Source organism: Podarcis liolepis (assembly GCF_965112155.1).
Source record: "Podarcis liolepis genome assembly, chromosome: 4".
Classification (NCBI taxonomy): domain Eukaryota; kingdom Metazoa; phylum Chordata; class Lepidosauria; order Squamata; family Lacertidae; genus Podarcis; species Podarcis liolepis.
This window is the reverse complement of record NC_139558.1, coordinates 32320418-32347858: the sequence shown is the minus strand read 5'-3', so window position 1 is coordinate 32347858 and position 27441 is coordinate 32320418. Positions and strand designations below refer to the sequence as shown.

Below are 27441 nucleotides of genomic sequence, written 5' to 3'. Positions count from 1 at the left end.
AGTGATTGGGCTTTACAGTATAAAAACAGGAGTTGGGGGACTGTTCCGCTCATATCTTGGTATGGGATTCCCATAGGTACCTGATTGCACCACAAAAATGCACACACCCCAAAATATTGGACCGCAGTGTGGGTATAACGGCAGCCGACTGCAATTGCATACACTGCAAAGTTGGCTTGAGTAGCTCTCTGCCCTAGTTTGCAATTTGGGGGTGTTCATGATAACCACAGTAATCACGCAAAACAAAAAAAACCGCCGTAGTTTTTAAAATCACATTTATCACAGGCAGCAGAGATCCTTTATGATTTTGCATCACCGCCGCTACCAAACCATTAAGTCTCCATTAAGCAGCTGCCACCTCTAAGGAAAAGGTGCGCGGGCGGGGAGGGGAAACCACTTTTTAAAGCGTCACTAGCTCCTCCTCCAACGTGCCCGCCATAGAGACGGCCCAACCTCCCGCCGCTATTCCCCTCTGGGAGCGCCGCTTAGCAACTGGTGATTCCTGACCCGGAAGCGCTCCTCGTATTTCCCTTCGCCGTCTCTATGGCTGTTCCGGGTTCCTTGGTTTCCTCCCATAAGCCCCCGCGCCTTCCTTTCTGGTCTGGTCCTGAGCAGGGTAAGTAGCTGCTTTCGGAGCGGTTCTTGTTATCCGAAGCCATCCGCTTCTGTGGGCCTCGCAATGGCGAGAGCCCGGGTTGGGTGGCTGGCTGGGGCGAGGAGGAGTATCGGGGGACGGGTATTTCTGGGCCTGGCCTTGAAGTCTCGCCTGGCGGGATTGAGATTCCGCCCCCCCCCCGCCGATGCCGCCGTGGTTCCAGCCTGGCCTAGGCCTGATATTACCTGAAAAGGCAGTGAGGACTAAAGACACAGGACTTGGAGGGAAGTGAAGCTGTCTAGAAGGACTGTTCTTTGAGCACGCGTGTCGTAAAGGACATGGGGACGTGTGTTTGCAGCCTCAAAAGCCAACTGAAACAAAATTCGGCAATTCCATTCATATTAGTGAAAATTGGGGACAGGAGTTTTCGTCTTTAGTGTTAATTAACATTTTGTGTGAGGAAGCAATAGTTTGGTACCGTTTGCACGTTGTGCGTATGTCGCTGAATCATGTGCTGTATTTTTACAACTTGCAGTACTATATTCTTACAAAGGGGGGGGGTCTTCAACAGAATATTAGTTTGTATCTTCTGGCAGAGTTTGAGCCGGGCCTCCCTTCACGAAACTCAAGGTGTAAGGAGCTCAAACCGGGCTTTCTACTCAAAGACTGTTGTGTGGTATAAGATAACTTAAAGTTGCTGCTGTGCTATAAATTCTCTGTCTCTGTGTGTCTCTATGTATGTATGTATGTACACACACACACACACACACACACACACACACATATGCCTAGACACCCCAACTCTTACACGGGAAGACACCCGTAGACACCAAAACCTGCATATATATATATATATATATATATATATATATATATATATATACACACCCACCCCAGTTTTATGTCCCGTCCCCCCCAAAGTGCTACAGCTGCAACAGCTATTACACTCTGGTTCTGTTTGTGGTCTTTCTTCACATAAACCACCTGCTTGGCCACTATGAGAGCAGCATGTTGATCTATATGGGCCTTTGGCCTGATCCAGCAGAGCTCATCTTGGCATTCTAGCTGACACTCAGCGTTCTTGGATTACTGGTTGTGCTTTTCCCTCTTTTTTTGGAGGGGTGATTTTGTCCCTAAATCACACCATTGCAACTCTAATCTTGTTGGCACTTTCCTTCTGTTAGTGGAACTAGAGCATATAGAGGAGAGCAAAGGCAGGGAGTAGATCGCACAAAGGAAGAATCTTTCCATTCACAATGCTGGAGTTGCAAGCGTACTTTCAGATTGTGGCACAAATTTGAAAGTATATCTGCCTTTTTCTGTTTTTTTCTTAATGTCCACATTAGATGCTGAGATCCTGATTGCAGATTTTCCACAGGCATCTAGTCAGAACAGGATATTGTACTAGATGGGCTATTGGCATGATCTGATAGGGCTGTTCTCCTGTTAAAAAAAACATTTTTGAGATTCAGCAGAGTCAGCTGCTTGTTGTGTAGTAAAGTAATTTTAGCAACTGTGGACTCTCAACATGACAGGAGGCTGGTAGAAAGTTAGACACTGGCATTAATAAACTGGAAGCTTTAGGGGATTTGCGCAGTAATGGTGAAGAGTGTGAGCCAGGCTGATGTTGGTCTAAAGTAAGCCACTATTTCTGAATCCTCCCACAGTTGAAATATGATAATATGCACCTGGGTCACAAAGTTTATGTTAGCATTAATGGGATAGGATGTGTGAAGTGCTTTGACATGCTACAAGCATTGCGGATAAATGGTAGGTATTAGAAGAGCTGGTTTCACTTCTGTGAGGTATTTGTTACCTGTGCAGGTACTGTGTTCTTGCACATGAATGGTCAGAGACAAGAGTCGTGGATGAGAGGGACTCCTTTAGATGATTAGGATCACAGGGCGGTTAACAATATAGAAACATAAAAATATATAACAGTAACAATTGAAAACAATAATTCCCCAACAGTTTTAAAGGCCATGGAGTATTCAATTAGCCAGAGGCCTGGAAGAATAATAATGTATTTGCCTGGTGTCTAAATATTAATAGCATGTCAGAGAACACAAGGAGAGACTGCGACCAGGCTTTTCAAAGTCTTTTAAGAATTTTAGTCAACAACTAAAATTGTGGCTTTACATACTGGATGGCCTAAAATCTAGGCCATCTATTCCAGTAGGAGGAAATGCTGAACTCAGCCTCTGCATTTGGCAGATGTCTGTTTCTGTCATTTTTGCTCTTATCATTGCTTTGTGGAGCTACTATTTAAGAAACAATGATGATGATAGTATGTCATATTGTGCTGTGTAAAACAAGGCTTTTTGTGTTTTGACATGTGCAGATGGCTCCTGCAAAGAAAGGTGGTGAAAAGAAGAAAGGACGATCAGCCATCAATGAGGTGGTTACTCGGGAATATACTATAAACATTCACAAACGGATCCATGGCGTGTAAGTGGCAGTCCTTATTTTTTGTTCTTTCATTTTTTGAAAATGTGTTACACTGTTACTCAGTGCAGAAATTGGTCCAAGCGACTGTATCATCAAACATTACTTTTGAGTTAAAAACTTTGTTAAAAGCTTAGAAATACCATACTGATTGTTGCCTTGTAAAGAATCAGTTGTACTACAGAATATCTCAAGTTCTGTTGTAAGCCAAAAGGGTTACAGGTGGTCCTTAAGGCCCTTTTATATTCATGTGCAAAGGAAAATTTAGCTGTACCAGATTTTAAGTTAAAAAACCAAAAGTGTACTGATTTGCGTTAGAAATAGTTACCTAATATTATAGTTTACAGGAATTGTGTTCACAGGTTTTAAAGAAAGCATTTGATTGTGAAAATAAATATGAATACTTATTTGCTGAAAAACGGCAAAACCTACACACACACACACACACTGGTACCTCAGGTTACAAACTCTGCTAACCTTGAAAAGTTACCTCGAGTTGAGAACTTTGCCCCAGGATGAGAACGGAAATCGTGTGCTAACTGCACAGCAGCAGCAAGAGGCCCCATTAGCGAAAGCATGCCTCTAGTTAAGAACAGTTTCAGGTTAAGAACGGACCTCCGGAATGAATTAAGTTTGTAACTAGAGGTACCACTCTGTGGGTGAGTGGTTTGGGCCTCCCTTCAGTGTTCCAAGATGTGTGATTGGGGACGGGCAGACAAGTAAAAAGCCTGGTAGAAAACAGCTTGAACCAATTAGTAAATGCTTATAATGAGGCGTTGCAAATGCTTGGCTAAATAACATAAATATGTTGACACTGCTATTGTAATTAAACTCACTGGTATCCTGGCTTTGGGTTTAGGATGCAAGGTCACTGTTAAATTCAAGAGACATTGGGTAACTTGTGTAATGTTGGCACTATGATTGAGGGGGGAAATAGTCTCTTGGGTGTACTGTTGATGTACAATGGAACAGGTTTAGCGTTCTTCCTGTTTATAATGGGAGGTATTCGGAGTTCATGCTCTAGTCACAAATCTGAACAGGAAAAAACAGTAGCTTAATTTCTGTACATCCATGAGTTGTGGTGAAGCTGATTGAATCTTTCTGTGCTTTCATCTCATCTCTGGCTGAGCTGGCTTACTTTGTGTTTGAAGTATAGTTAATGGAGTGTGGAAAAGCAAAATTTTTGCAGAAGTCAGTTCTTAGCTTTGACTTTTCTGAAAAATCTTCCCTACAGCAGGCCCAGAATGTGTTGAATGGTTTCTTTAAATGTAAAGGTTCATTATTGTTCCACTCCATGTGTATGTCTTTAAGGGGCCGGAGCAAGGGCCAGAGCAAACTAACGAGACCCAGCTTTACAGCTGTGAAACATAGCAGGTGCTGCTGAGTTGTACTGATTAAACTGTGTCAGGAATTGGGTAGAGTATATAAGGAGCAGCACCTAGCTCTCCCATTACCCTGGGGGATGGGTTGGTGGTTGGGTCTGGTTTGTTGATGTATTTAGTGTAAATGGAGTTTTTGTTTTTCTTATTAAAACCTTCAAGTTATTTTTGAGTCCCTTTTTAATGCATGGTCTCCCCAGCAAGCTCTCTGCAGCGCTACTATACTGCAAATAGCCAACAGAATGAGCTGGGTATTAGAAGGCAAATAAGGAGATTCTAAAATTTATGATTCATCAGAAACTAAAATTTTGCCTTTGTAAGCCCAATTATCATAGCTGAACCTCCTCAAATTACTTCTAGGCCTTTTCCTAAAAAGTAATAAATAGCATAAAAAAGAAAAAAGCCTAGCTTTCTCCACCAGCCCATCTTGGTAACTAGTGGCTTTATGCAGGTTTTATATACTGGAGGTGCGGGTGAGGAATTTTCTTCACAAGGGACCCCGTTCCCTTCTAGGAGCTGCATGCTGATAGTGGCGAGACCAAAGTCAGAAGTGGGCAGAGCAAGAGATGCAACTTGCCTTTGAAGGGCAGGGAACATTCCAGCCACACAAAACCCAGGCTGTTGTATATGTGCACACATCCACCCTACTCCTCCCACAGGGTTAAGACTCATTTCTAGTCAGGCGAAAGCACCTGAGGAGCAAGAAAGATAGGGGAGTATGGCTTGAGGAGAGTCCTGAGTCCATAGAGAGGCTTGGATGGCCACATTTGGCCCCTGTTCCTGAGGCTCCTCATCCCTAGGGTATGCTATTCAGATGCTGAAGTCTAGGCACAAACAGGGGTTCCTGAGGTTTAGGAGTAGTGTTTGTTTGTTTTTTCATTTCGCCTACTGGATATTTTCTGTATTCTCAGGGGCTTCAAGAAGCGGGCTCCTCGTGCTCTCAAGGAGATCCGTAAATTTGCAATGAAGGAGATGGGGACTCCTGATGTACGCATTGACACCCGCTTGAACAAGGCTGTCTGGGCAAAAGGAGTAAGGTATCGTGACAAACTTTTTTTTAGTACAGAGGGACACTCTAATGTTACTGCACTAGTACACATGTGCTTAGGATATGGTGTTAAGACATTACACTGTATATTGGTGCAATATTTCAAAAACGTACCATTTGCCAGTCATTTTAGTGGTGGTTCAGATACATCTAGGCACTGCTTCTATTTCTATTTAATATCCACTTTGGCATTGTGATGTATGACAGAAGTTACTGGGGGGATTGGCAGCTGCATTTCTATGCTGAGTACAGAAGAGAGAATTATTACCTTTCTCTGCCATGCATGGGGTTTCTATCCATCTATTGGTACCAGGCCAAAGCTTAAATAAAAGGCTGGTATCATAGTACTATAATTAATGGGAATAATGTTATGGTTCTCAAATCCCTTGAAGAAACAGCTAGTATTTGAACTGTAGTTCTAAGTATGTTATCTGGGCTGAGCATTCTGTATTTTCCTGGAGAATTGCTTCACACTGGAGCAATCTTCATTCTTAAATGGATTATGGAACTAATGCTGCTTTTAGAATACACTGCTTCTGGGCTAACAGGATGTGTTAGAAGAGTAGGTCTGATCCAGGGGTAGCCACAGTGGTGCCTTCCAGATGCTGCTGCAGTCCAGCTAGCATCTTCAGCCAGCATGACCAATAGTCAAGATCTTTTTCATGATGCTTATAAATCGTGTTAACTTATAAAAATAAAAAATGGCTTTCCTTGCCCCTTGGACATGAAGAACAGCCTTGAAGGGAAAATTATTAAATGTTAGGATTGCAGAACTGGAAATAAGTGGAGTGGAACTTCCGTAAATGTTGGTGTTGAAATATGCAAACACACCCACCCATGATTTCATTGTATCGCAATCATACTTTCACCCTTTTTATAGGAATGTTCCTTACCGTATCCGTGTGCGTTTATCCAGAAAACGCAATGAAGATGAGGATTCGCCTAATAAACTGTATACACTGGTCACATATGTGCCAGTTACCACTTTCAAAAGTAAGTCCCGTCCCCCCCATTGTAGAATAACGAGGAGGGTTGCTGCCCTGGACTGTATTTCTCACAATGTCAGAGATATTTTGTGTGTGGCTGGTCGCCATTTGTTGTCCCTACCCTGGTGAACAGTATCTATCTGCGGAACAGGGAGGGGAGGCAATTTGTAGCATTTCCTCTCTCAAAATCTCCAGAGAGTTAGGGACCTCTGGACTTTTGGGAACCTGCAGGAAGGGAAATTGCCTTCCTTCCCCATTCCACACTATAATCTAAAATTAATGCATGCTGAATATGGATTGTGTATTCAACTTTAACGCAACTTCCTCCTTTTTTACAGGCCTACAGACTGTTAATGTGGATGAAAACTAATCTTTCATTACAATAAAAATGTTATGACATTACTTTACTCAACAAGTCTTTTTTAAAGTCTAGTTATGAGGCGATTCAGGTTGCTTTGGCTCCCAAACTGGCTGGCTAAATATTTCTTGAAATTAAATCTTTGGTCTTCTGTTGACTGCAACTCCTGTCAGCCGCAGCCAGCACTGATATTCCTTTGATGGTCCAGGAGCAACAGATCCATTTTAAGACAGCAATATGGAAATGTGGAAGAGTGAATGACTGCAGATTCATTTTGAAGGTGAAGGTGCTATTTGAAAAGCAAAAGTTACAAAGGCATTTTTATTGAAATGTGCACACACAGAGACATGAAAAGCACAGTCCATGTACACTGAACATTCAGCAAGACATACAAATCTTGATGTCTTGATTTGTATATATTAATATATATTAATGGTTTCAATTACCAGCATTGAAACAAGTATTCGGTATTAGTGCAAAAAAGGCAACTGTACATAAAACCTGCAGTCGGTAGTCAGACGACACTTTCAAACAAGGAGTTCAGCTTTTTGTCTTTGAAATATTAACACATCTGCAGCAGTATTCAAAGGGAAGATGGCCTTTTCTTCCTAAATTACATTCAAGAAAACAAATGTCAAAACCACATTAAATGTGTTTTGGTTTTAAAGCTCTTCAACTGAAAATGTATCAAAATAGTCCCAAAAACTTAATGTTGCAAGATGCGCTTTGGTGTAACATGAACTGCCTGGGAGATTTGCTATGGTACACTTAAAGGTTCGGTCTCACCTCGTGATGATTGGCTGGTGCCATTTGTTTTGAAGGTATATTGAGCTACCCTTGCATTCTCCAGTTTTAATTTGAGGTCCAAGGATTTTTCAAAGAAGTTGACGAGTGACTGTTCAGTTAATAGTGAAGCCAAGATGTGTTCAAATGAAACAATCCAATCCCCATCAGTTATTGGTAAAGACTCTGCATTCTTTTGGGTCTTCACAGTGTCAGTAAAAACCGCATCTTGCTCAGAGGTAGATGCCTCAGTCTGGAAGTCCTCAGTAAAGTCGTCTGAGCCTGAACTGCTGCTTCTCTGACCCACTTCTCCAATCTGGAGTAACAAAGTAGTCACTGTGGCAATGGCTTGATACAACTCGTTCTCCTCTGGGTCTTCATGAAACATGCTGTACAAGGTCTTGCAGAACTGGATGAACTCTCGCTGAAAAACATGACATGCAATTTTTTGTTTGTTGCCTGCAGCCTTAAAAATGGAAAGACTATAATAGATAACTAATACTACCTACCTGCAAGGGAAAGGAATTAACATGCACATTTATAATCCTCAAAAGCAATTACACAAACTTTGCTTATATGGTTCACAAACAGGCAGTTTAACTGTTAATCAGTTCCCTAGCAGTTTGTTGGGAACCAAGATGGAGCAAGTACTAGAATGTCACTTCCTCGGAAATCCCTGTTTAATGTTTCTGGGAGTAACTGTTGAAACAGGCACACAGTGGTAACTCCCAGAGTAAACTCCATTGCTAATGCTATGCAGAGTGCTCCAAGATACATGGCAAACACAATGATTGGCACTTTTCAGGAATCCTCACAAGTCTAGCTAAGACATTTCTTATACGGGCAGCAACCATTTTGTGTGGGGTTCCATTCCTGGTGTGCCCTGCTCCCATTCTGCCCTATTCTAGGTCCAAAAGGACCTGCGTATCAATTGGACATACATAAAATGGTAAGGCAACAGAAGTGATTTAATTTATCCGCAGCCCCAAAAAGATACTTCGTTAGCCCACTTAATATGTTAAAGCGAAGGAGGGCTATACAGCTGGGGTGTGTGTGTGTGACATTGTGTATCTGCTGAAATTGAACATGGGACAGTGGAAGAAGGGAAGCCTAGGTGCGTAGGTTTCTGTGGAATCAAATTGGACTGCACTAGGACCAGAGTGTGCAAGCCTCCAAGGAAAGGCTTCTCTTCAGACATCCATTCTCGCTCTGTGTTGGGTCAGGGAGCGGCCTGCATTACTGCAGTTGGTTCCAGTTTTGATATGGTGACATCTAGTTTTAACTGGCCAGTGGGAGAGAAGAACCACTGTCTCCACACACACACACACACACCCCACTGCCAGATGTTTGTCAACAGGTTTCCCATCCCTGAACATAGATTTTGTCCAAATAAGCCAACTTCCCTTGAGCATTGAGCATTTTCATGAGTTGCAAGAAGCTGTTTACTCCACACACAAAGATAGGTGACCAAATGCAGAAGTGGCTTAGGCAGACCGATAGATGCTTACGTTGTCAGAACCCTAAGAACTGCATCTTAACATCTCATGTCTTACCTGGCACATTTTTGGTAGCTCTTTTTCAGCCTTGGCATCTTTTTCTTTGGCTAAGTCCTTCAGCATCTGCTTCAATTGTTTCTGATAATCTATGGTGTCACCTGGAAAGCAGGATATAAATGGCATTACAATTCATTTCAACAAAGGAGGAAGGAAAATGTAAATAAAATGAATTTAGGAGCTCTGGTGAATCAGACCAAAGTCTAGTCTAACATCCTGTTTCCTACAGTGGCCAGCCAGATTCCTCTTGTAAAGCTCAAATACAGGACGTGGGGGAAATAGGTTCTCTAGGAGCAAGCTCAGTGGCTTACTGCCTCTGAACCTGCAGATATGTGTAGGATATAGCCATCGGTCACTGACAGTTTGCTTTTGTTTTAAGTGCTTTAAAAAATCATCCAAGGTGGTGGTCATTAACACAGGCGATGAATTGCATATGCTAAGTTGGGGCAGGGTAGGGGGAAGCAGATACCCATTTGCAAACCAGATCACTTACCATTTGATTTTCCAAGTACTAGCGGCCTTGAAGTTGACAACAAAGGATTCTTCAGTGGTGATTGGCTGTCCCTGTCTTTTTTTGTGAGGGCTACAAAAAAGACCATTGATGATCACAAAATGTTAATTTTAGGCCTAACAGTTCCTTGTGGGTTCCTACATTTTCCCTTGTTTTCACTTGTGGCCCCTAGGTCTGAGGGAGAGGCTCAAAGGCCTCAGTGCTCATGCCAACTTCATACAAACATTTTGGACCCACCATGAACGGCCTGTTAGAGGAGGAATGTTACTGGCTCATATAAAGGGAGGGCAAGTGGTGCTTCAGGAAGAAACTGCAGGATATCAAAGCTGAGTCACTACGTATACAACTGCACTTTAAACACACTGGATTTCCATAATATAACAAAAAAAGGATGATCCAAGCAGTACGAAAAGGGAGGGGGATCCTGTAAGATTCTTACCAGGAGGAATGTGCAGCTTGTACAACAGTTTTATCTTTTCATTCATTTCTCCATTGTACATAATATCTGTGTGAGGAAGAAAGTGTATCAGAGGCTTGACCTTCACACTTGAAGCACGAAGGAATAAAACTATGTGAGAAACCATCATAGTATCTGCAGACAATTTGGTTTAGAACCTAATCTACACGCTTGACCCTTGTGTAAATATCAAAAGTCATATAACTGAACTGTGGGCTGGAAGGCACTTGATTAAGAATGCCTATTGTCCCCAAGACTTTCAGATAGAAATAAGGCCTCATGCTGAAAAACAAAACACTTGCAGATTTTAAAAATGAATCTAAGCCACCTGTAAGGGAAGCTATTTCCTATCCTTTGGCCAGGCTAAGATTTTAATGGTTCCACGAGCACTAAGGGATTAAAAAGGGACTGTTAAATTAATGTAAGTCTTGTGGAAAAGCATATTTGAAGCTTCCACTGTTTCTTTGTTCACAACAGCATAAAATCTCAGGACCCATTGCAAGGGTGTCACAAAAGGTTTTGTGACCTGGAAGAATCCTAAAAAGAGACAAATTACCAGGAACACGCACACCACATTATACTCTGTCATCCTGACTGGTGTACACCTGCACACCCTCTTCTGATAAGTTCCCAATGGCTGTTGCATCTTTAGAGATGTATTTACCTAAGCAGCCAGCGAAAGCTTTGAATTCAATGAGATGGTCCATGTTTTCATCCAAAAGCCGGAATGTCCTTTCTGCTAGAACTTCAGTATGCTCACCACATGTCCAGGGTGAAACAAGTTTATACAGGTTAGTGAACTGCCGAGAGTCAATTCTGTATTGCTCTGCATAAGGTCTGCTTGGATTATGGCGCTGAATTACAACTGCACTATTCCATTCCCAGTAGCAGCTCATTAGATGTTCTTTCTAAGGAGAATTTAAAAAAAATAATGAAACATTGGAGGGGGAAAGACCCAGATACAATTATAAAATCTAGACGTGAAGCAATGAACCTGCAGGCACTCCTGAATATGGCTCTTGCCTTTGCACAGTAACTACATTCCAGTATGTTTTCTACATGCACCCCTCGCAATCCAGCCAAGCAGGAGACATTTTCACCACCCTAGAACACATTCCATCCACACAAAAGCAGCCAAGAAGGGGGCAGAGCAGGCTATGGCCTGCTGAAAGTCGCTAAAGCTGGGCAGAGGAGGGCTGCATATGGCACTCTGGTCCTGTGTTCTCCATCCAACTTACCCTATACCTTTTTTTAAAAAAAGACATTGACAGGGAAAAGGAGCAGTTTAGAACAGGAGCAGGGAATCTGACCCACCAGTTGCTGTTGAACTATCATCCCTGACAATTGACCATGGGGGTTTGGGGTCCAACAACATCTGAAAGCATGCAGGATCTACACACACACACACACACACACACACACACACACACTTTTTACATCCTTGAAAAAGCTACCAAGGATAAAAAGGAAATAGCAAAACTAATAGTAAGCAAGACAGGATTGTCTGGTTGATTTCTAAGATTTCTGTCCATAAGCTTAGATATAGACCTATAGATAGACCTGAATATGGCTAACACAGGATATAACCTTTCTTTTCTGGGATTACATGCATTTTTTCAGTGTTTTGCATACCTTAAACAAGCCATACAGTTCTTCCAAGTCTTCAGGAGCGATGGAGACATCCGGGATGACAACTCTAAGCTTAAGAGGAAACAGGAGTGAGCCTAGTGGTAACCTGGCATAGCTGCTGGCAATATCACTTCTCACAGCAACTTAGTATAGTTAAAATCTGGAACGCTTAGGTATTCCACCTTTCTTGTGTGTTACCTTCTTGTATTGTTTTAGAATCGTAACCCTGACACCTGTTTTATCAAGTCATCTCCTGTCTATCTCTTGCCCACCCAACACTAAGTATCAACAACTTTCTCCTACATGGCAGAAAAACAGGGAATGAGAGACAATCTATTGCTGTACTCCAGTGCCAAGATCCCTGGCCCTTTCAGTTTATGGCAAGGTGTCTGCCGCTTGCTGGACTAATTTGCCCACAACCAGAGCTACCACGTTCACCTGCCAAGATTTTGTCCCCTTGCCCTATTTGTGAGGCAGAGAAGCACTTTCCCATTTGGACAAGAAACAGAAATAACAAATCTCAAGTGGCTTAACTCCTCTCCTTCCACAGCTTTAAAGCAGAGACATTTCATATGGATTGTGCCATTCACAATACTGAAGAGCTCTGTATTTTTTGGTGTCACATTTTGTTCCTTTTAAAAATCAAAATTAATCGTTAGGTAGATTTTCATATGTTTCAATCTATGAAACATATGAATCTATGAAACATATAATTTTAAAATAAATGAAACATTCTAACTTTTGAGCATTCTCACCACGTTCTGTTTAGTGGTTTCTTCGTGGCTTTGCAGAACACGGATCCTGTGTTTGTAGCGCATGTGCTCAATCTGCTCCACAGAATGGTCTCCAAATTTCTAAAATGCAAGAATAGATTTTTGCTTCAGCCTGCATCTCAGTGTACATTTTTAAATATATAATATAGTCAGTATGTTTAAACCGGAACATGTACCATATTCACCACAGTTGTGCTATCTGTATTTTGACTCAAGTTAACATAAAACTGATATTTAAACACTTAGTGAGTTTCCAACCAGAACTTCCAACTACCATTTCACTGTTACCTCATAAGAATCCCGAATTAGGTCTGCTATTTCTGTTGTAGGACAGGGCTCTATATCATCACTGAAAAAGGCATGCTGGTTGCCAATCAGGGGCAAAGGGCTTTCCTCATTCTTAACATGATCTAAGAACCTGAAATAAATAAAGAAAAAACATTTAAATCCACTTTTTGTTAATGCACTCTATTACACTCAGTGTAAAGCAGTCCTAGATTTCACTTCTCATTTTTTAAATAAGCACCTTATTGAACCAGATCAGGCTTGTTCTCTGCCTAGAAGCTGTTCCCAGGTGATCATATGCCTTTATGAAGCCAAGAACTGCATTTTTTTTTTTGCTTTAGGGAAGAAATTAAAAGTAGCAACGACTTATCAAGTTTCTGGAATATGTGGTTCTTTTCTTTGAAAACAGCTACTAAAAAGCATAGTGGGGAGGCAAGCGTTGTCATTAAATGTTCGGAACAAGTTTCTCTGTATCATTTTATTACTGTTAAATAAACATTTATTTTTATTTTAAAAAAAGGCAGCAGTGTTAGTGTTGCAGCTCTGAAACATAGTAGTCAGAACAATACCTGCTCAGAATCATCAAGGCATGACCATCATCTTTGCTGTTGCACAGTTCTACAGCATTGGCTTCAAGGATAGCCAAGCCAAACTGGAAAATGGCTTTGATCCCATCAAAGAAGAAACAGTCGACAACATTAACAGCACTTTCTAGGGGCATGATACTGAGAAAGAGAGTGAGGAACCACGACAGGGAAACGGAAGCCAGTGTGGAAAGGTCTTTCATATGTTCAGCCAGTTCAGGCAGCCGCTCCTTGATCAGCTCTTCGAATATAGACTGATCCACCTGAGCACCTGGAAATCACGGCAGATAACGTCAGCCAAGGTTGAAATAAATAATTCTTTTAGCTTTATAATTTAATACAATTATTTTATGGATTCAAGCCTCATTCCTCCTCTTAACAGATCACAATACTGAGTTATTGAATGGTTTCAAAGCTTTTTAAAAGGGAGGGTGGGGAAAGCATCTGTAACACCCTTTGGGGAGCATCTATGAAATAATAACATGGCAGAACTTAACACTTCAGTATAAAAAGTGCAAGAAAATGTAAGTACTACCTGAAATGACTGTCAAAAGAAAGTGGCAACAGGGGACTGATGCAATTAAAATAGAGCACAATATTTCCCTCCGCTACACATACAATACGCAACCTAATCTCAACTATGAAAAATAAGCCATGGAGCGGTTTTTTTATACTGTTCAATATAAGGAATCCAATGCCCATATAAAAACTTCAAGAGAGGAAAGCGTTTAATATAGAGCAGAGTTTATGTCACCAAATTGAATTAATAGAAAATCGACAGGAGGGGTGGGGAACCTGTCCAGGTTTTGTTGCTGGACAAAATCGCCAATTATCCCTAAGCACTGGCTATGGGGACTGGAGTCCAACAACACCTAGAGAACCAACGTTTCCCAAGCCCCGATATACAGCGTGTTGACTGTTTTATTTCCCTAGGAATCAGTAAAGAGAGTAAGAAGCGAACAGGAGACTCTCACCTATCACCCGGTGATTAAAGTAATCTGGAAGCATCCTCTCGCACACAGCGACGAGCAACCAAAATGCTTCTTCCTCTTTGGCATACAGCAACAAAACAGAGGCTAAGATATTCATGGACTGTTAGAAAGTCAAAGAAGACAATTTTAGTTGCCGCGACACCTTTTTAAAACATGTAATGAGTTTAAAAAATAAATAATCAGAGCTGAGGTTAAATAACCCATGTAAAGGTTATGTACAGACATTTCCCCATTCAATTTGAAACCATACGGACCCTGGTTAGCTTTGGAAAGGTGCTAGCAGCTTTATTGCTGCACCGCTAGAAGCACAAAACTTTTGGATATAGCTTTCAACCCACATAGCGAGAGACTTCTGTTAATTTAGCGTTTGGATAACAATGTGGGCGTAATGAAATAGACAACAAAAGCTTGCTCCAGAACTGAGTTCTCACTCTTTCACTATAAGCTTCTGAAAGTGACAAAAATATGGTGTGGGTCTCCCCAACTGTAACCCAAGACAAAATATCTCCTCAAGGCGAGGGGTCTTAGTTCAGCAGCAGCCACAGCTGCTTTCTAGCATCTCCATTTAACTGATCTCAGGACACAGAGCTGAGAAAAACCTTTGCTCAAAGTCACCTACAAACAGAGCTCACAGAAGCTGAGAGGCATTTCACAGGTAGTTTCCCTAATAGCCACACTGCTAATGAAGAGAAGAAATAAATGAAGCACAGCACAGTGGAACCATCTTAACTTGCACAGAGAGTAAGCTGGCCAACTGCACTTCACACTTCACATAGAATGTGATACTAGGGAAAGGGCGAGACAGAAGCTGTCGCCTTTTCTACTGACCACCCCCCTGCCTTAGTGCATCTCCCTTAACATGCTGAAGCCTGTCATTTTCGAAGGAGTTCATCTGCAAATTGGTGGCGTAACGGATCTTTCTTTACCTGGCAGTACCCAATTTTGGGGTTTCTGTGTGCGTAAGCTGTCAAAACTCTCCTCAATGCAGCTATGCCTGTTTCACTCTGGAAGGCAGGGTGCTCAGGTAACGAGCGATGCAAGTCACGTTCTATTTCCTCTGTTGCTATGCAACACATGCCCATGGACACCTCCACTAAGTTTTCATAGTAACCAGGGTGGGTATACAAATCTGTTGCAGCATCTGAAGAAAAGGAAAAGCAAGAACTGAAGATTAGTTATGAATCCAAATATAAATATATGCTATTTGTCAAAGGAACAACTATGTGAAACTAGATTCTGAATATCTAACATATTCCTAAATCAAAATTATTCCAGAACACACAACTACATTTTTGTAATATGAAACACTGTGCAGAAGAAGGAATGTGAGTTTGAAAATACTTCAATAACCTAACTTGCTATATATGGTAAAACTTGCTAATTTACATAAATATGGGGCCAGCAGTATAGGATCCTCTGTCTTAAATCCCATTTCAAATAGAAGGATTTAATCGTGCAAGTGTTGCATATCTGAATCACAAACACTGTATCAGAGATTGTTATCTTATTCCAACAGTCCTGCTTTTAGCTTGTAGCAAAGGAAATGGCAGAGGAAGTCTTAAGCTTCTCATTTCAGTTTTTTGTGCCAAGTATAACATCTCAGCAATGTCTGCTGATATAAAGGCTATTATTTTGGTATAAAGACCTTATTACTTACCATTTGTATGAAACAAATGGGTATAATTTAATTACCTATAGCCCTAAGCAGCTAGCAGCGAAACATTTCTCTCTCTATGGGCTGTACCCAAATCACCTGGTCCTTTTCCATTACTAGAAAATTAAATGGGGCCATAAATCTTCATTTCCCTTTCTCGCTTGCTTCTTTCCATGGTGAAATACCTGGTCAGGTTTCTTGGAAAAGTCACACCGCAGAATTCTCACCTGAGAAAAAGAGCCACAGTTTGCCTCGTAAAGATTCTGGAATTCCCATAGCAACCAGTTTCCTGATTTTTTCTGTTCGGAACATACAGACAGTTCTGCCATACTCATCAAAGTGATCATTCCACAGGCTCTCTTTGATTTGCTCCCTAGACTGAAAGCCAAGAGAGGAATATTAAATCCATCATATTTATACAAGCCATGATGCAATGGAATAGCCTTTCGTTCAGAGAAAGCTATTTGTTTGTAGTGATGGACAATGCAACAAAAAATAGACTACAGAATGCTGTTACAGTCCTGTATATTGGTCAATATTTATGCAGCTCCAAAGCAGCAGGAAGACAGCTACAAATATGAATATTATCTGGAAAGCCTGTAGGCAAGCCATTAGCCAGTTATGCAACAGGGAAAGCAGAAAATTAGGAAATGTCTAATTTCCTTTAATACTTATATCCTGCTTTTTCCTTCTAGCAAGAAGTCTAGAACAGCTGGCAAAAAGTGCTAAATCATCAATTTTAAATATCAAAATTACAATCAATATAGGCAAATCCTAGAATTGTAGAGTTGGAAGAGTTCACAAGGCTCATCTATATTCTGACCCCCTGCAATGTGGGAATCTTTTGCCCAAAATGGGGCTTGAACTCATGACCCTGAGATTAAGAGTCTCATGCTCTACTGACCGAGCTATCATTCTAAACAATAAAAAACAGTTCAGTACAATAGCACAGGGAAAGTGAATATGCAGATGCTCATGAAGTCCAACCACAACTGGAGGACCACAAGTTCTCCATCCCAGCCATACCAGATTCACAATGACAAACTAACATATTACTATTACTATTACTATTATTTATTATTATTATCAATAGCCAGGCAGAGGGCCTTCTCGGTAGTGGTGCCTGCCCTGTGGAACGCCCTCCCATCAGATGTCAAGGAAATAAGCAACTATCTTACTTTTAAAAGACATCTGGAGGCAGCCCTGTTTAGGGAAGTTTTTAATGTTTAATGCTGTATTGTGTTTTTGATATTCAGTTGGGAGCCACCCAGAGTGGCTGGGGAAATCCAGCCAGATGGGTGGGGTATTATTATTATTATTATTATTATTATTATCCCGCCCTTCATCACAAGATTTCAGGGCAGTTCACAGGATACAAATACAAGGTAAAACTGCCTTACAAAGCACAAGTAAAACAAAAAACAATAACCACCCCTCCCACAAACACATTTAAAAGGCTGCAGAATATTACAAATACAAAATACAGTTAACATATAACACTTAAGAACAATTTATATAAAACACAGCAGTAACATATCAATATTTAACTAACTAAACATCTCATGTAATCCAATAAGAATTGTACAATTGTAGATATTGTTTTATTGCTTTTTAAGCTCACTGAGTCATTTGCATTATATCTTATTTTTATCTTATTATACACCACTTTAGCAGCTTTCGACTGTGAAACAGTTTATATGCAATCACAAATCATCATAGACAATGATGATGAAATGCACCAGAAGAAAAGTCAGAGCATTACACAGTCTCTTGGGACTATTTCCTACATTACATTTTTAAGACGCTATAATGAGAAGCTTTTGTAACAACTCATTATCATATTCTCAACATAACCTGCATCTGTTTTGAGGAAGTATTAAATCATTCCTATGGCACAACTTGCAAAACCGTTTCTACAACTTCGATTTCAAAATGAAGAAATGGTCCTTGCTCAGATACAGACGGTATTTGCTCCAACCTATAGCATTTCCTATGTACTATAGGAAGTACCGTATTTTTTGCACCATAACACTCACTTTTTTCCTCCTAAAAAGTAAGGGGAAATGTCTGTGCGTGTTATGGAGGGAATGCCTACGGGTGGCATGCCTACGGATTTTCCTCCTCTAAAAACTACATGCGTGTTATGGTCGGGTGCATGTTATAGAGCGAAAAATACGGTATATACTATATATGCTACAAACAAAGGAATGGGCTAAGGAGAATAGATTGCAGAAGGAAAGGAAAGAAGTCATTAATGTAAACAAAGGAAGGAAGGCCTCAGTCCTATAGTTTAGACAGATGTTTCTCTCTGAAGAATTTCAGAATGCCACCTCCCCCCCAAAATCATTAAAATGCAAGGTTCATCATCATTATTAACAACAACAACAACAACAACAATTAGATTTCTATACTGCCCTTCATCTGAGAATCACAATATGAACCCACAAAAATATAACATAGTAGCAAACAGAAGCAATAACCCACCCACCCCATTTAAAAGGCCATGGATTGTTTAATTAGCCAAAGGCTTGGGGGAAGAGGAAGGTTTTTGCCCGGTACCTAAAATACATGTAATATTAATAGCATGTCAGATAATGCAAGGAGAGACTGTGAACAAGCTTTTCAAAAGTCCCCAATAACTAAAATTGTGGCTTTACATACCATTCTAAAATCCAGACCATCTATTCCAGAAGGATGAAATGCTGAACTCAGGGCCTCTGCATTCAGCAGATGTCTACTGCTGCTGTCATTTTCACTCCCGTTATTGCTTTGTGAAGCTACTATCCCCAAGTTCCCAATTTCATAATCGGCATGTGTTGAATGAGAATTTTGCTGCACAAGTAAAGGGGGAGGGGAAACAAACAGAATCCGTTTCAAAGCTTTATTGTGTAGATCCAATAACAACAACTAAACATCTACTAAACTTGTTTATCGACTGACTTTATTTTCTCTGCTTTGGAATAAGAAGCACCTGAAGCCAGCTGAAAGCACATTAATAAAAAATCCCATGAACTGCCTCTAATCCATACACAAAATCCATAGCAAGTAAAAGGAATGTAATTCTCTAGTATACGCAAGCCTGTCATGCCATCTCTTTAGATATATATTTCAACTATGCTCACTACACTTTTTTGCTCTTCTACACTATTTGGCAAATTAGATGTGAAACTAATTATGTAGATGATGAAAATATAAACTAAGGAGTGTTACAGCTATAAATTTACACAGCACTATAGTGAGTAAGTGCACACACAGGACTGAGCAGATGTCATGAGCTCAACCACCAACTCTTCTTCCCTATATCTTCAAAATATATCATCCTCTTTCCTCTAGCTAGAAGTGGGTTACAAATTGGGGTGATCCTCCAGCTACTTCCCTACTAGACCTGCATTTCTTATCTCTGCAGCCACATCAGGAAAGAGAGCATGTTTAAATTATTGTTTGTCACATCTTATCTTTAAAAAATGAACCCATTTATAATACCAGTAGTATTCTTCTAGTTTTAAAGGTACTAGCAAAATATACTGAGCATACAGCTGAAAGAGGTTAGACATTTAATACCATCTCTTTGCTTTTCAAATTTCTATGGAACGATGCGTTGCTAGCCTTCACTTTCTTTAATCTTAGAAGCAGATTCTCCACCAGGGTATCTCTGTCCTTCAGCTCAATGAACTGAAAGGCCGTCTTGCTTTTTATGCTAATAATGATGGGATTGGGAAGAAGGCTAGTGTCCTCCATCTTCTCAATACTAGCTACCTATTAAAAAAAAATGAACACAATATATATATTCACATCAGAGATCTGCCCCAATGCCAATAAAATAGAAAACCTAGTATAAGGTACAGAAGAAACAGCAAATAAGTCTCTGCTCTTTGTTAATGGGCCGGGGAATGTAGGGGTGGAAACAAGAAAAACCTGTCTGAGGTAACTATTTTTTTATTTTGAAAATCCTGTACTGTACATTCTTCCCATGTCAAGAACCCCTCTAACTCAATATGCTTTTTATTTTTGAAGTAAACCAGACAAGATCTGGTTGCCTTTAACATCACCAGTGCAAGAGTCAGTGTGGCGTAGTGGCTAGAGTTACTAGGCCTAGGCCACGGGAGACCAGGGTTTGTATCATCACTCGGTCATAAGGTTCACTGGGTCAACCTTGGGCCAGTCACAGTTGCTTTACCTCACAGGGTTGTTGTGAGGATAAAATGGAGAGTGGGGGAAAGTTGTATACACCACCTTGGGCTCTTTGGAGAAAAGGTGGGATATAAATAGAATAAACAAATAATGTACACGCTTGAACATCTATGCTTTTCTTCAGGTAAAGGTAAAGGTACCCCTGCCCGTACGGGCCAGTCTTGACAGACTCTAGGGTTGTGCGCTCATCTCACTCTAGAGGCCGGGAGCCAGCGCTGTCCGCAGACACTTCCGGGTCACGTGGCCAGCGTGATGAAGCTGCTCCAGCGAACCGGCACCAGAGCAGCACACGGAAACGCCGTTTACCTTCCCGCTATACAGCGGTACCTATTTATCTACTTGCACTTAAGGGTGCTTTCGAACTGCTAGGTGGGCAGGAGCTGGGACCGAACGACGGGAGCTCACCCCGCCGCAGGGATTCGAACCGCCGACCATGTGATCGGCAAGTCCTAGGCGCTGAGGTTTTACCCACAGCGCCACCCGCGTCCCTTTTCTTCAGGTAGTTTGTGATAAACTTTATGATGGGGAACACCAAGGTCTGCATCCAAAGGACCATCATACTGGTTCCATTGCCCAAGAGATCTTTAGACATAACAGCAAACCCTTTTTTTAAAACCCAGAAAAGTATGAAAAATAATTTGATTCTGCATGAGGCTCTGCCTCTCAAAGGTCGAAAGAACCCACTTGCCTAAGTACTCAGGAGTGCCTGAAATAGCTCTTTATGTGTGTCAGGATCTAAGCAAGATCGCCTACCAGACTCCAAAGGTGCAAACCAGAAGAACTCCCTACCTTCATCCCCGCAAGCAGATTTTAGAAATCCCACTTCAACACATAAGCATGCATGGAAAGGGTAGGGAAAATTCATTGTGAGCATAGCAGACTGGCTAAAGATTGTTAGAGTGTAACTGGTTTGAATTAAGAATTTCTACAGCGTTTTCACATTAGCTGGTGGCAAAGTTTCTTGTGAACACATTTTATAGAGCTGCACATCCATGATTAATATTGCTCAGTGGAGAGAAGCCAATTACTTTTTAATTGGAAACCCTGGACTGATTGTTAAGTACCACATAACTGCTCAACATTACCTGAAGCATACGGGCAATGAGTTGTTATACAGCTTAGGATAAACAAATAGATAGAACTGTTCTCACATTTAAGTATCTTTTTAAGCAGAAAGGTGGTTCATTAGAAGAATTATGGATTTTCAAAGTGGCAAAAGACTAACCTCTACAAGTGGAATTAGAACATTACAGCAGCCATCTTCTTTGCTAGCAAAACAGATATAGCTATCGGAGGCAAACATCTTTCCAACTGTGTGACAGCGGCTAAAGGGAGTCCACAGGGAACAATCTGCAACTTCGTGCAGCTTTTCCTTCTTTGGTAACCGGAAGAAAGCTCTGAAGTACTCATTCCGTGCTCTGAACTCAAGATCTCTTTTGAAAGAAGCAACAGAACAAAAGGTTTTTCAAAGGCTGAAACTTAAAGCAACTTGATTTGCTTTCTTATTTAACAAAATAAAACTGCAGTAGGCCAATTCACATGTCATGGTAAGCCATAGGCTCAACAACAGATTCCTCACCATGAGCAAGAAAGCAGGCCGGTAACCATGGCTCAAATCTCACTCCCCCCGCCCTTCTCCCCGCGATGTACCCAGAGGAAGCAAACCAGAGGCTTAACGCTACATATGAACCAGCACTCATGGTTTGTTCCTACCAAAGAATGAATCTTTGCTTCCTTTCGTGGTTGGTTTGGCGAGAGATAAACCAAGAGCACTGGCTGGCACTTAACACCACCCTAGTGTTCTGGGAGGAGAGATGAAGCACACTTTCAGCAGCATGTATTAGCACACTTGCTCATTCACTGCAAGCTGTTGTTTGTTGAGTCTTAGGTCCTGAGTAAAAGCGTTTTTTAAAAAATCGTTTCCATTAAGCTCCAGCTTCAGCAGGCTAATGGCATTTTGCCCGCCTTTGGAAGATTCTCACTGGCATATTTACTGCAGTGGCAAATGAGATCCATTTCGATTAGCCAGGATTTGAATAACCTCAGGTTGTATTCAACGCTGCAAGTGGGGCGTTCCACTCACGAAACTAGAGTTCCCCTTCACCTCCTCTCCCCATGCACCTGCAAAATCTGCCTCAAGGGTTCCCAAGTGATTAAGCAGGCACATATGCGTATGCACACAAACCCCTTACCCTATATAAGCAACACAAGTATGGTATGGGTGCCTATGAATATACCAGTTTATCACTTAAGTTCTACAGTTCTCTTCATAGCACATTACTTTCCCCCTCAAAACAGTTCGCTTTAAGGAAGAAATAGTTTCCCTCTCTGTTTCAGTAAAAGAATGCAAAGTGTGGGCTAAAGAATCTAAGGAGTGCCTTCTGGCATCTGTGCTTCATTTGACAACAGAAATCCATCAACTCCCCCTGCTCAAGTAGTTTTAAGAATTTAGAATGCCTTTTTCATTTGTTACAGCAGTGTAATAAAACAGCTTGGAGGGCCATTTTGCTTAGTACAGAGGACAGTTTTGCAACCATTTCAAAATCCAGAACAGATAGGGTTGCCATATTTTAAACAGTGAAAATCCACAGATTGATTGATTAATTGATTTGCCAAAGTTGTTTAGTTTTGGGGGCAAAAGCAAAAAAAAAAAAAAATGCTGTTTTTAGCTACCTTTATGGAAAAACAGCAAAAACGGCACTGCCGACATGGGCTGCGGTATGTCCGGATTTTCCCAGACATTTCCCCAATTTCTGCCTGGACACTGCTGCCAACTGCGGTATTCCAGATATGTCTGGGAAAATTTGGATGTATGGCAACCCTAGAACAGACTAGCTGGGCTTCTGAAGCACGTCAGAAAGTTTTTATTTTGTTTAAAGACAAACAACAGAAAACTGTACTCAAAGGAAGAAAAGATTGTGTTTACAGTCAAAGTTTCCTCACAAGAAAAAATAATAATCACCTGACAAAGTCAACTAACAATCTGCTAGTATGACTAAGTGTTGCATTGGCTCAGCACAAAAATATTTTTCCATTCTGACCAAAACAGAGTTGAATCAGTGACAACATCTCCAGTTCATTTTGTAGAAGCCTCTTTGCCAGTATCTATATGAAGGGTGGGTGAACTACTCTCCCACGAAAATAGTTTCTAAAACGCTTGTTCTTGGAAAGACAACAGATATCACAGTATACTTTGTACAATCACTGCATATATTAAGCTTTAAATATGTGTATAAAATACACCTATATAGTATTTCTTAAATTTAGGGCTTTTTAGCAGAGTTGAGCTGTTAGATACCACTCATGCTCAGTGTAAATGAAGAGATTTTGTTACACTTTATGGGAGAGTTGTGATGACTTCCCATTTTTTAAATTCTATTCCGTGCATTGAAATACAGCATTAGCAGTACGCATTGAATAAAGGGGAAATACAGAGAATAGTTGACTAAAACATTTAATACCATTGACTGCTGAGTTTCTAAAGTGTAGCACAAACTAAAGTGTAGCACAACACAAACTAGAGCCTTGCACTGGGGCGGCATTTCCAAAGGGCTCTCAGTATTTCAGAAACACAGGGGCCCTACATCTGTTGGGAGGGCCATCCCTCCATTTGCGCTGAGCTGTGTAGGTGTGCATAGCACTTCTGAAGTGCAGCATGGCTGCAGTGATTCTCTCTCTCTTGCTCTTCAAGTCAAACGATGGTGATGGAAATTGCAGTGCGCCTTGGAATGAGGTGTAAGGGGCTTTGGTGGGAAGGGGAAATCAGCAAAAATCAGACTTCTTCTTGCATAAGCGGAAGTGCCTTCAACACACACAAGGAGTGAACATCTCTGTATTTAAGGCATTCCTTTTAAAAAGACTTCACGTGGTTCAGTATGAGAGAGACCTGCTCTATTATAAGGGATGTGCTTATTTTTGTACTCTTTGAAAAAGCTGCAGCAGCTGGAAATGAAGTAATCCTTTATAGCAACTTTACTTAATTCCATAATTCTTCGTCCACTCTGTAAACCTTTGCTTGAAATTTCCTTCTAAGCAAAAAATCAATTTGAAAGCTTTAAGTATGGTCCCACACAATAGCTATAAAGAAAGAAAATGTGTTGGACTGCAAAGAGCAAACAAAACAGAATAATAATCCTCAGTACTAAAATATTTAAGAACCACAGGTATGTGACATAAATAGCGTAACATATAAAGAATTCTGAAGTTTAAGATGGCACTTTGTTTCATACCATATAAACAAAGGAATTCATGCTGCAGATTTGCAAAACAATTCCAACTTATTCTGAACACAGAATTTCAAAGGGGAAAGGTAGACCTTGGAGAAAGTCCAACTGTGCCCCCAAACTGCTGCTTTTAATACAGGACTCCTTAGAGTGTGGTTGCCTACTGCACTAATTATACACACTAAGAAAATCCAGGCAAGATTATAAGAAAGCAGCTGCTCAATCATGCTATTCAAACCAGAAAATGTTCATTATAAGTTGCAATATCACATAATGTAGCAAAATAAAATGCACAAGCAATATCACGTATGTAGCAAAATATAATACACAACGTTTTTGTGCTTTCCACATTCTTGGCAAACAGTCACACAGAGTCCATTAATAAGAGGAGGTTTTAAAACACTCATATTAAGAAGATCTTATGTCTGGGTACCGCTGAAAGCATTTCGGGGCATTTAAAATAAAGAGCTTTTGTGGTTATGTAATACTTCAATCTCTCTTTGCTTTTGGGAGCAAATGCTGGTTAATTCTTCTGTAATTCACTGCCTGAGCATTATCCTTTATTAACCTAGGGGTGGGGAACCTGTGGCCCATTGGTCATGCTGGCTGCAGGTGATGGGCATTTGGAGTTCAGCGATCTCTGGAGGGTTGCAGGTTCTCCATCTCTGCTTTAGCGAAAGTTGGCTGGAAATCCCATCTCTTCCCAAATGATGAACTACAGGGAAAAACACAACTGGAATAGATCCAGACATATCCCACTGCAAATGGAACCGCTGTTTCCATTCGTGGATGGGACCCTGATTCAGTGGAGGTTGTTGCAGATGGAAGTGGGAGGAGGCATTTTCTAGCACCCTCCTTTCCCCTCCAAATCCATGTGCCATTTATCCACTTTGTTCTGAAGGGTCTTCCAACCATCCAAAGCAGATCTGGGGAGGCATCTGGGGTTGGGGGAAGGAAGAGCTGCTGAAAATTGTCTCCCCACTCTTCTGTCCCAGGGTGCATGGAATCAGCAGAGTTCTGCCAAATCAAGCCTGGATTCAACTCAATATATTGCTTTCTTTCTTTTTAAAGGAAAATGTACCGGCAAGGCAAGATATTATACTACATAATGGGGAAAATGTGTTTGCTTTGGCGGAAGGTGACTCGGAAAATACAACTAATGCAGAATACAGCTGGGAGTGGCTGCAGGGACCATATAACACAAGGCCTAAAGGATCTACACTGGCTCCCAGAACATTTACAAGCACAATTCAAAGTGTGGGTGACCCTTAAAGCCCTTAACAGCTTTGGTCCTGCATACCTGAAGGAGCGTCTCCACTCCCATCATTCATCCCAGACACTGAGGTCCAGCTCCGAGGGTCTTCTGCTGGTTCCCTCACTGCGAGAAGTGAGGTTACAGGGAACCAGGCAGAAGGCCTTCTCGGTAGTGGCATCTGCCCTGTGGAACGCCCTCCCATCAGATATCAAGGAATTAAAAAACTATCTGACTTTTAGAAGACATCTGAAGGCAGCCCTGTACAGAACTTTTTTTAATGGTTGATGTTTTGCTGTGTTTTAATGTGTTGGAAACTGCCCAGAGTGCCTGGGGCAACCCAGTGAGATGGGCAGAATATAAAAAAATTATTACTATTATTATTGTTTAAAAAAATGCAGTGTGAAGTTGTACAACAAGGCATTATTCAGCGCAGATCTTGTACAAATTAAGACTCCCTTTTAATCCAATAATGCTGGCATGTGGCCTCCAGGAGATTGCCCACAACAGAATGTGACCATTGGGCTGAAAAAGCTTGTGTGTCTTCCTGCATTACAGAGAAATGCTAAAGATGTGACTGGTTCTGAATAATACCACAAGGGTCACAGGACTTACTTGATTGAAGCTATTTTTGTATTTTGTTCCCCGCCCTTTCCCAGATAGATTAGCTCTTTATTTAGACTTCATGACACAAAGGTAGTAGTGGGGGGGGGGCAGGGGCGGGATATTACTTAAAATATGAGACCCCTTCAACAAAACGATGTCACTATTTACCTCTTGGTGATCAGAGTAGGATCTTGCAAACCTGGATCCAGTTCAAAGACCTCATTATCCAGTAGCCTGCGGAGAGTTACATCTGCCAACTGTTCCATTATCCTGAATGCTTCATCAATATTAAGGAACATAGAGAAATCGCGTTCTTTACTTTGAGTGGTGATGCGGATAATGTCAGTCATCAAGATATTGGAGGTTCTTTCCAACTTCTGGACATCAACCCAGGGAATGATAAGTTTTACTGCCACCATGGAAACACAAAAATATCTATTGAAGTAAACATCAGAATCCAGCAATCTATGTCTCCCACACATACATATACACACACAGTTTCTCCACAAATCTTCTTTGAAGTAAATTCATGCTAGATTCAGTGATACTTCGTTCCAAGTAAGTATATATACGATTGCAGCAATAATAACAAGAATTTTATTATTCATACCCTGGCCATCTGGCTGGGTTTCCCCAGCCACTCTGGGTGGCTTACAACATATCTAAAAACATAATAAAAACATCAATCCTTAAAAACATCCCTAAACCTAAAGGAAGTAAAAATTCATGTTGGGTATTTTCTCCTCACTTTCTTTTATTCTAAACAGTCAGTAAAACAGTATTAACCCAAGCAGGCCATATGCAGATAACTCCATGCGAGGACTGGCACACTTACGATGTGGCAGTCACCTCAGGCACCAGATCAAGGCCTGACTAGTATGCCGCTCTGCAGCCGTGCCACAATCTCCCCCAACCACTGTGTGCCACTCCACCATGCCAGGGCTTCCCTGGGCTGCCTCCAAGCAGCAACAGTGGAAAAGGAGGAGGCCGCAGGTGGTGGGGAGCTGATGAAGCTGCTGACAACGCACCAGGGGCTTTTGCTTCAAGCGGCAAGATGTCCTGAGCTAGCCCTGCTCCATGGCAATTAAATCTGCAGCCCCTGTAGGCAGAATTTTAGGTAACTTTATACAATGTAGT

The 27441-nt window shown here is 41.2% G+C and overlaps 2 protein-coding genes across 5 annotated transcripts in view; one reads left to right on the top strand and one right to left on the bottom strand.

The window, feature by feature from the left end:
• Positions 1–483: 483 nt before the first annotated feature.
• RPL31 (ribosomal protein L31) lies at positions 484–6860 on the top strand. Its single transcript, XM_083501624.1, has 5 exons — positions 484–616; positions 2937–3043; positions 5331–5456; positions 6348–6460; positions 6792–6860. Exons 2-5 carry the CDS (start codon positions 2937–2939, stop codon positions 6821–6823), a joined length of 378 nt encoding a protein of 125 aa, XP_083357750.1. The 5' UTR covers positions 484–616; the 3' UTR covers positions 6824–6860.
• A 258-nt stretch (positions 6861–7118) lies between these two features.
• TBC1D8 (TBC1 domain family member 8) overlaps positions 7119–27441 on the bottom strand; it is a 46065-nt gene continuing 25742 nt past the window's right edge. For all 4 annotated transcript variants that reach the window (XM_083501450.1, XM_083501451.1, XM_083501453.1 and 1 more), the window contains exons 5-20: positions 26473–26713; positions 21449–21656; positions 19594–19788; positions 18694–18864; positions 16260–16410; positions 15305–15519; positions 14361–14478; positions 13372–13657; positions 12806–12935; positions 12500–12598; positions 11748–11816; positions 10780–11023; positions 10098–10163; positions 9641–9730; positions 9148–9248; positions 7119–8018 (exon numbers count right to left, since the gene is read on the bottom strand). In XM_083501450.1, the coding sequence (XP_083357576.1) occupies positions 7569–8018; positions 9148–9248; positions 9641–9730; positions 10098–10163; positions 10780–11023; positions 11748–11816; positions 12500–12598; positions 12806–12935; positions 13372–13657; positions 14361–14478; positions 15305–15519; positions 16260–16410; positions 18694–18864; positions 19594–19788; positions 21449–21656; positions 26473–26713 (2834 nt within the window). In that variant the 3' untranslated portion in view covers positions 7119–7568. The remainder of the gene's footprint in view (positions 8019–9147; positions 9249–9640; positions 9731–10097; positions 10164–10779; positions 11024–11747; positions 11817–12499; positions 12599–12805; positions 12936–13371; positions 13658–14360; positions 14479–15304; positions 15520–16259; positions 16411–18693; positions 18865–19593; positions 19789–21448; positions 21657–26472; positions 26714–27441) is intronic.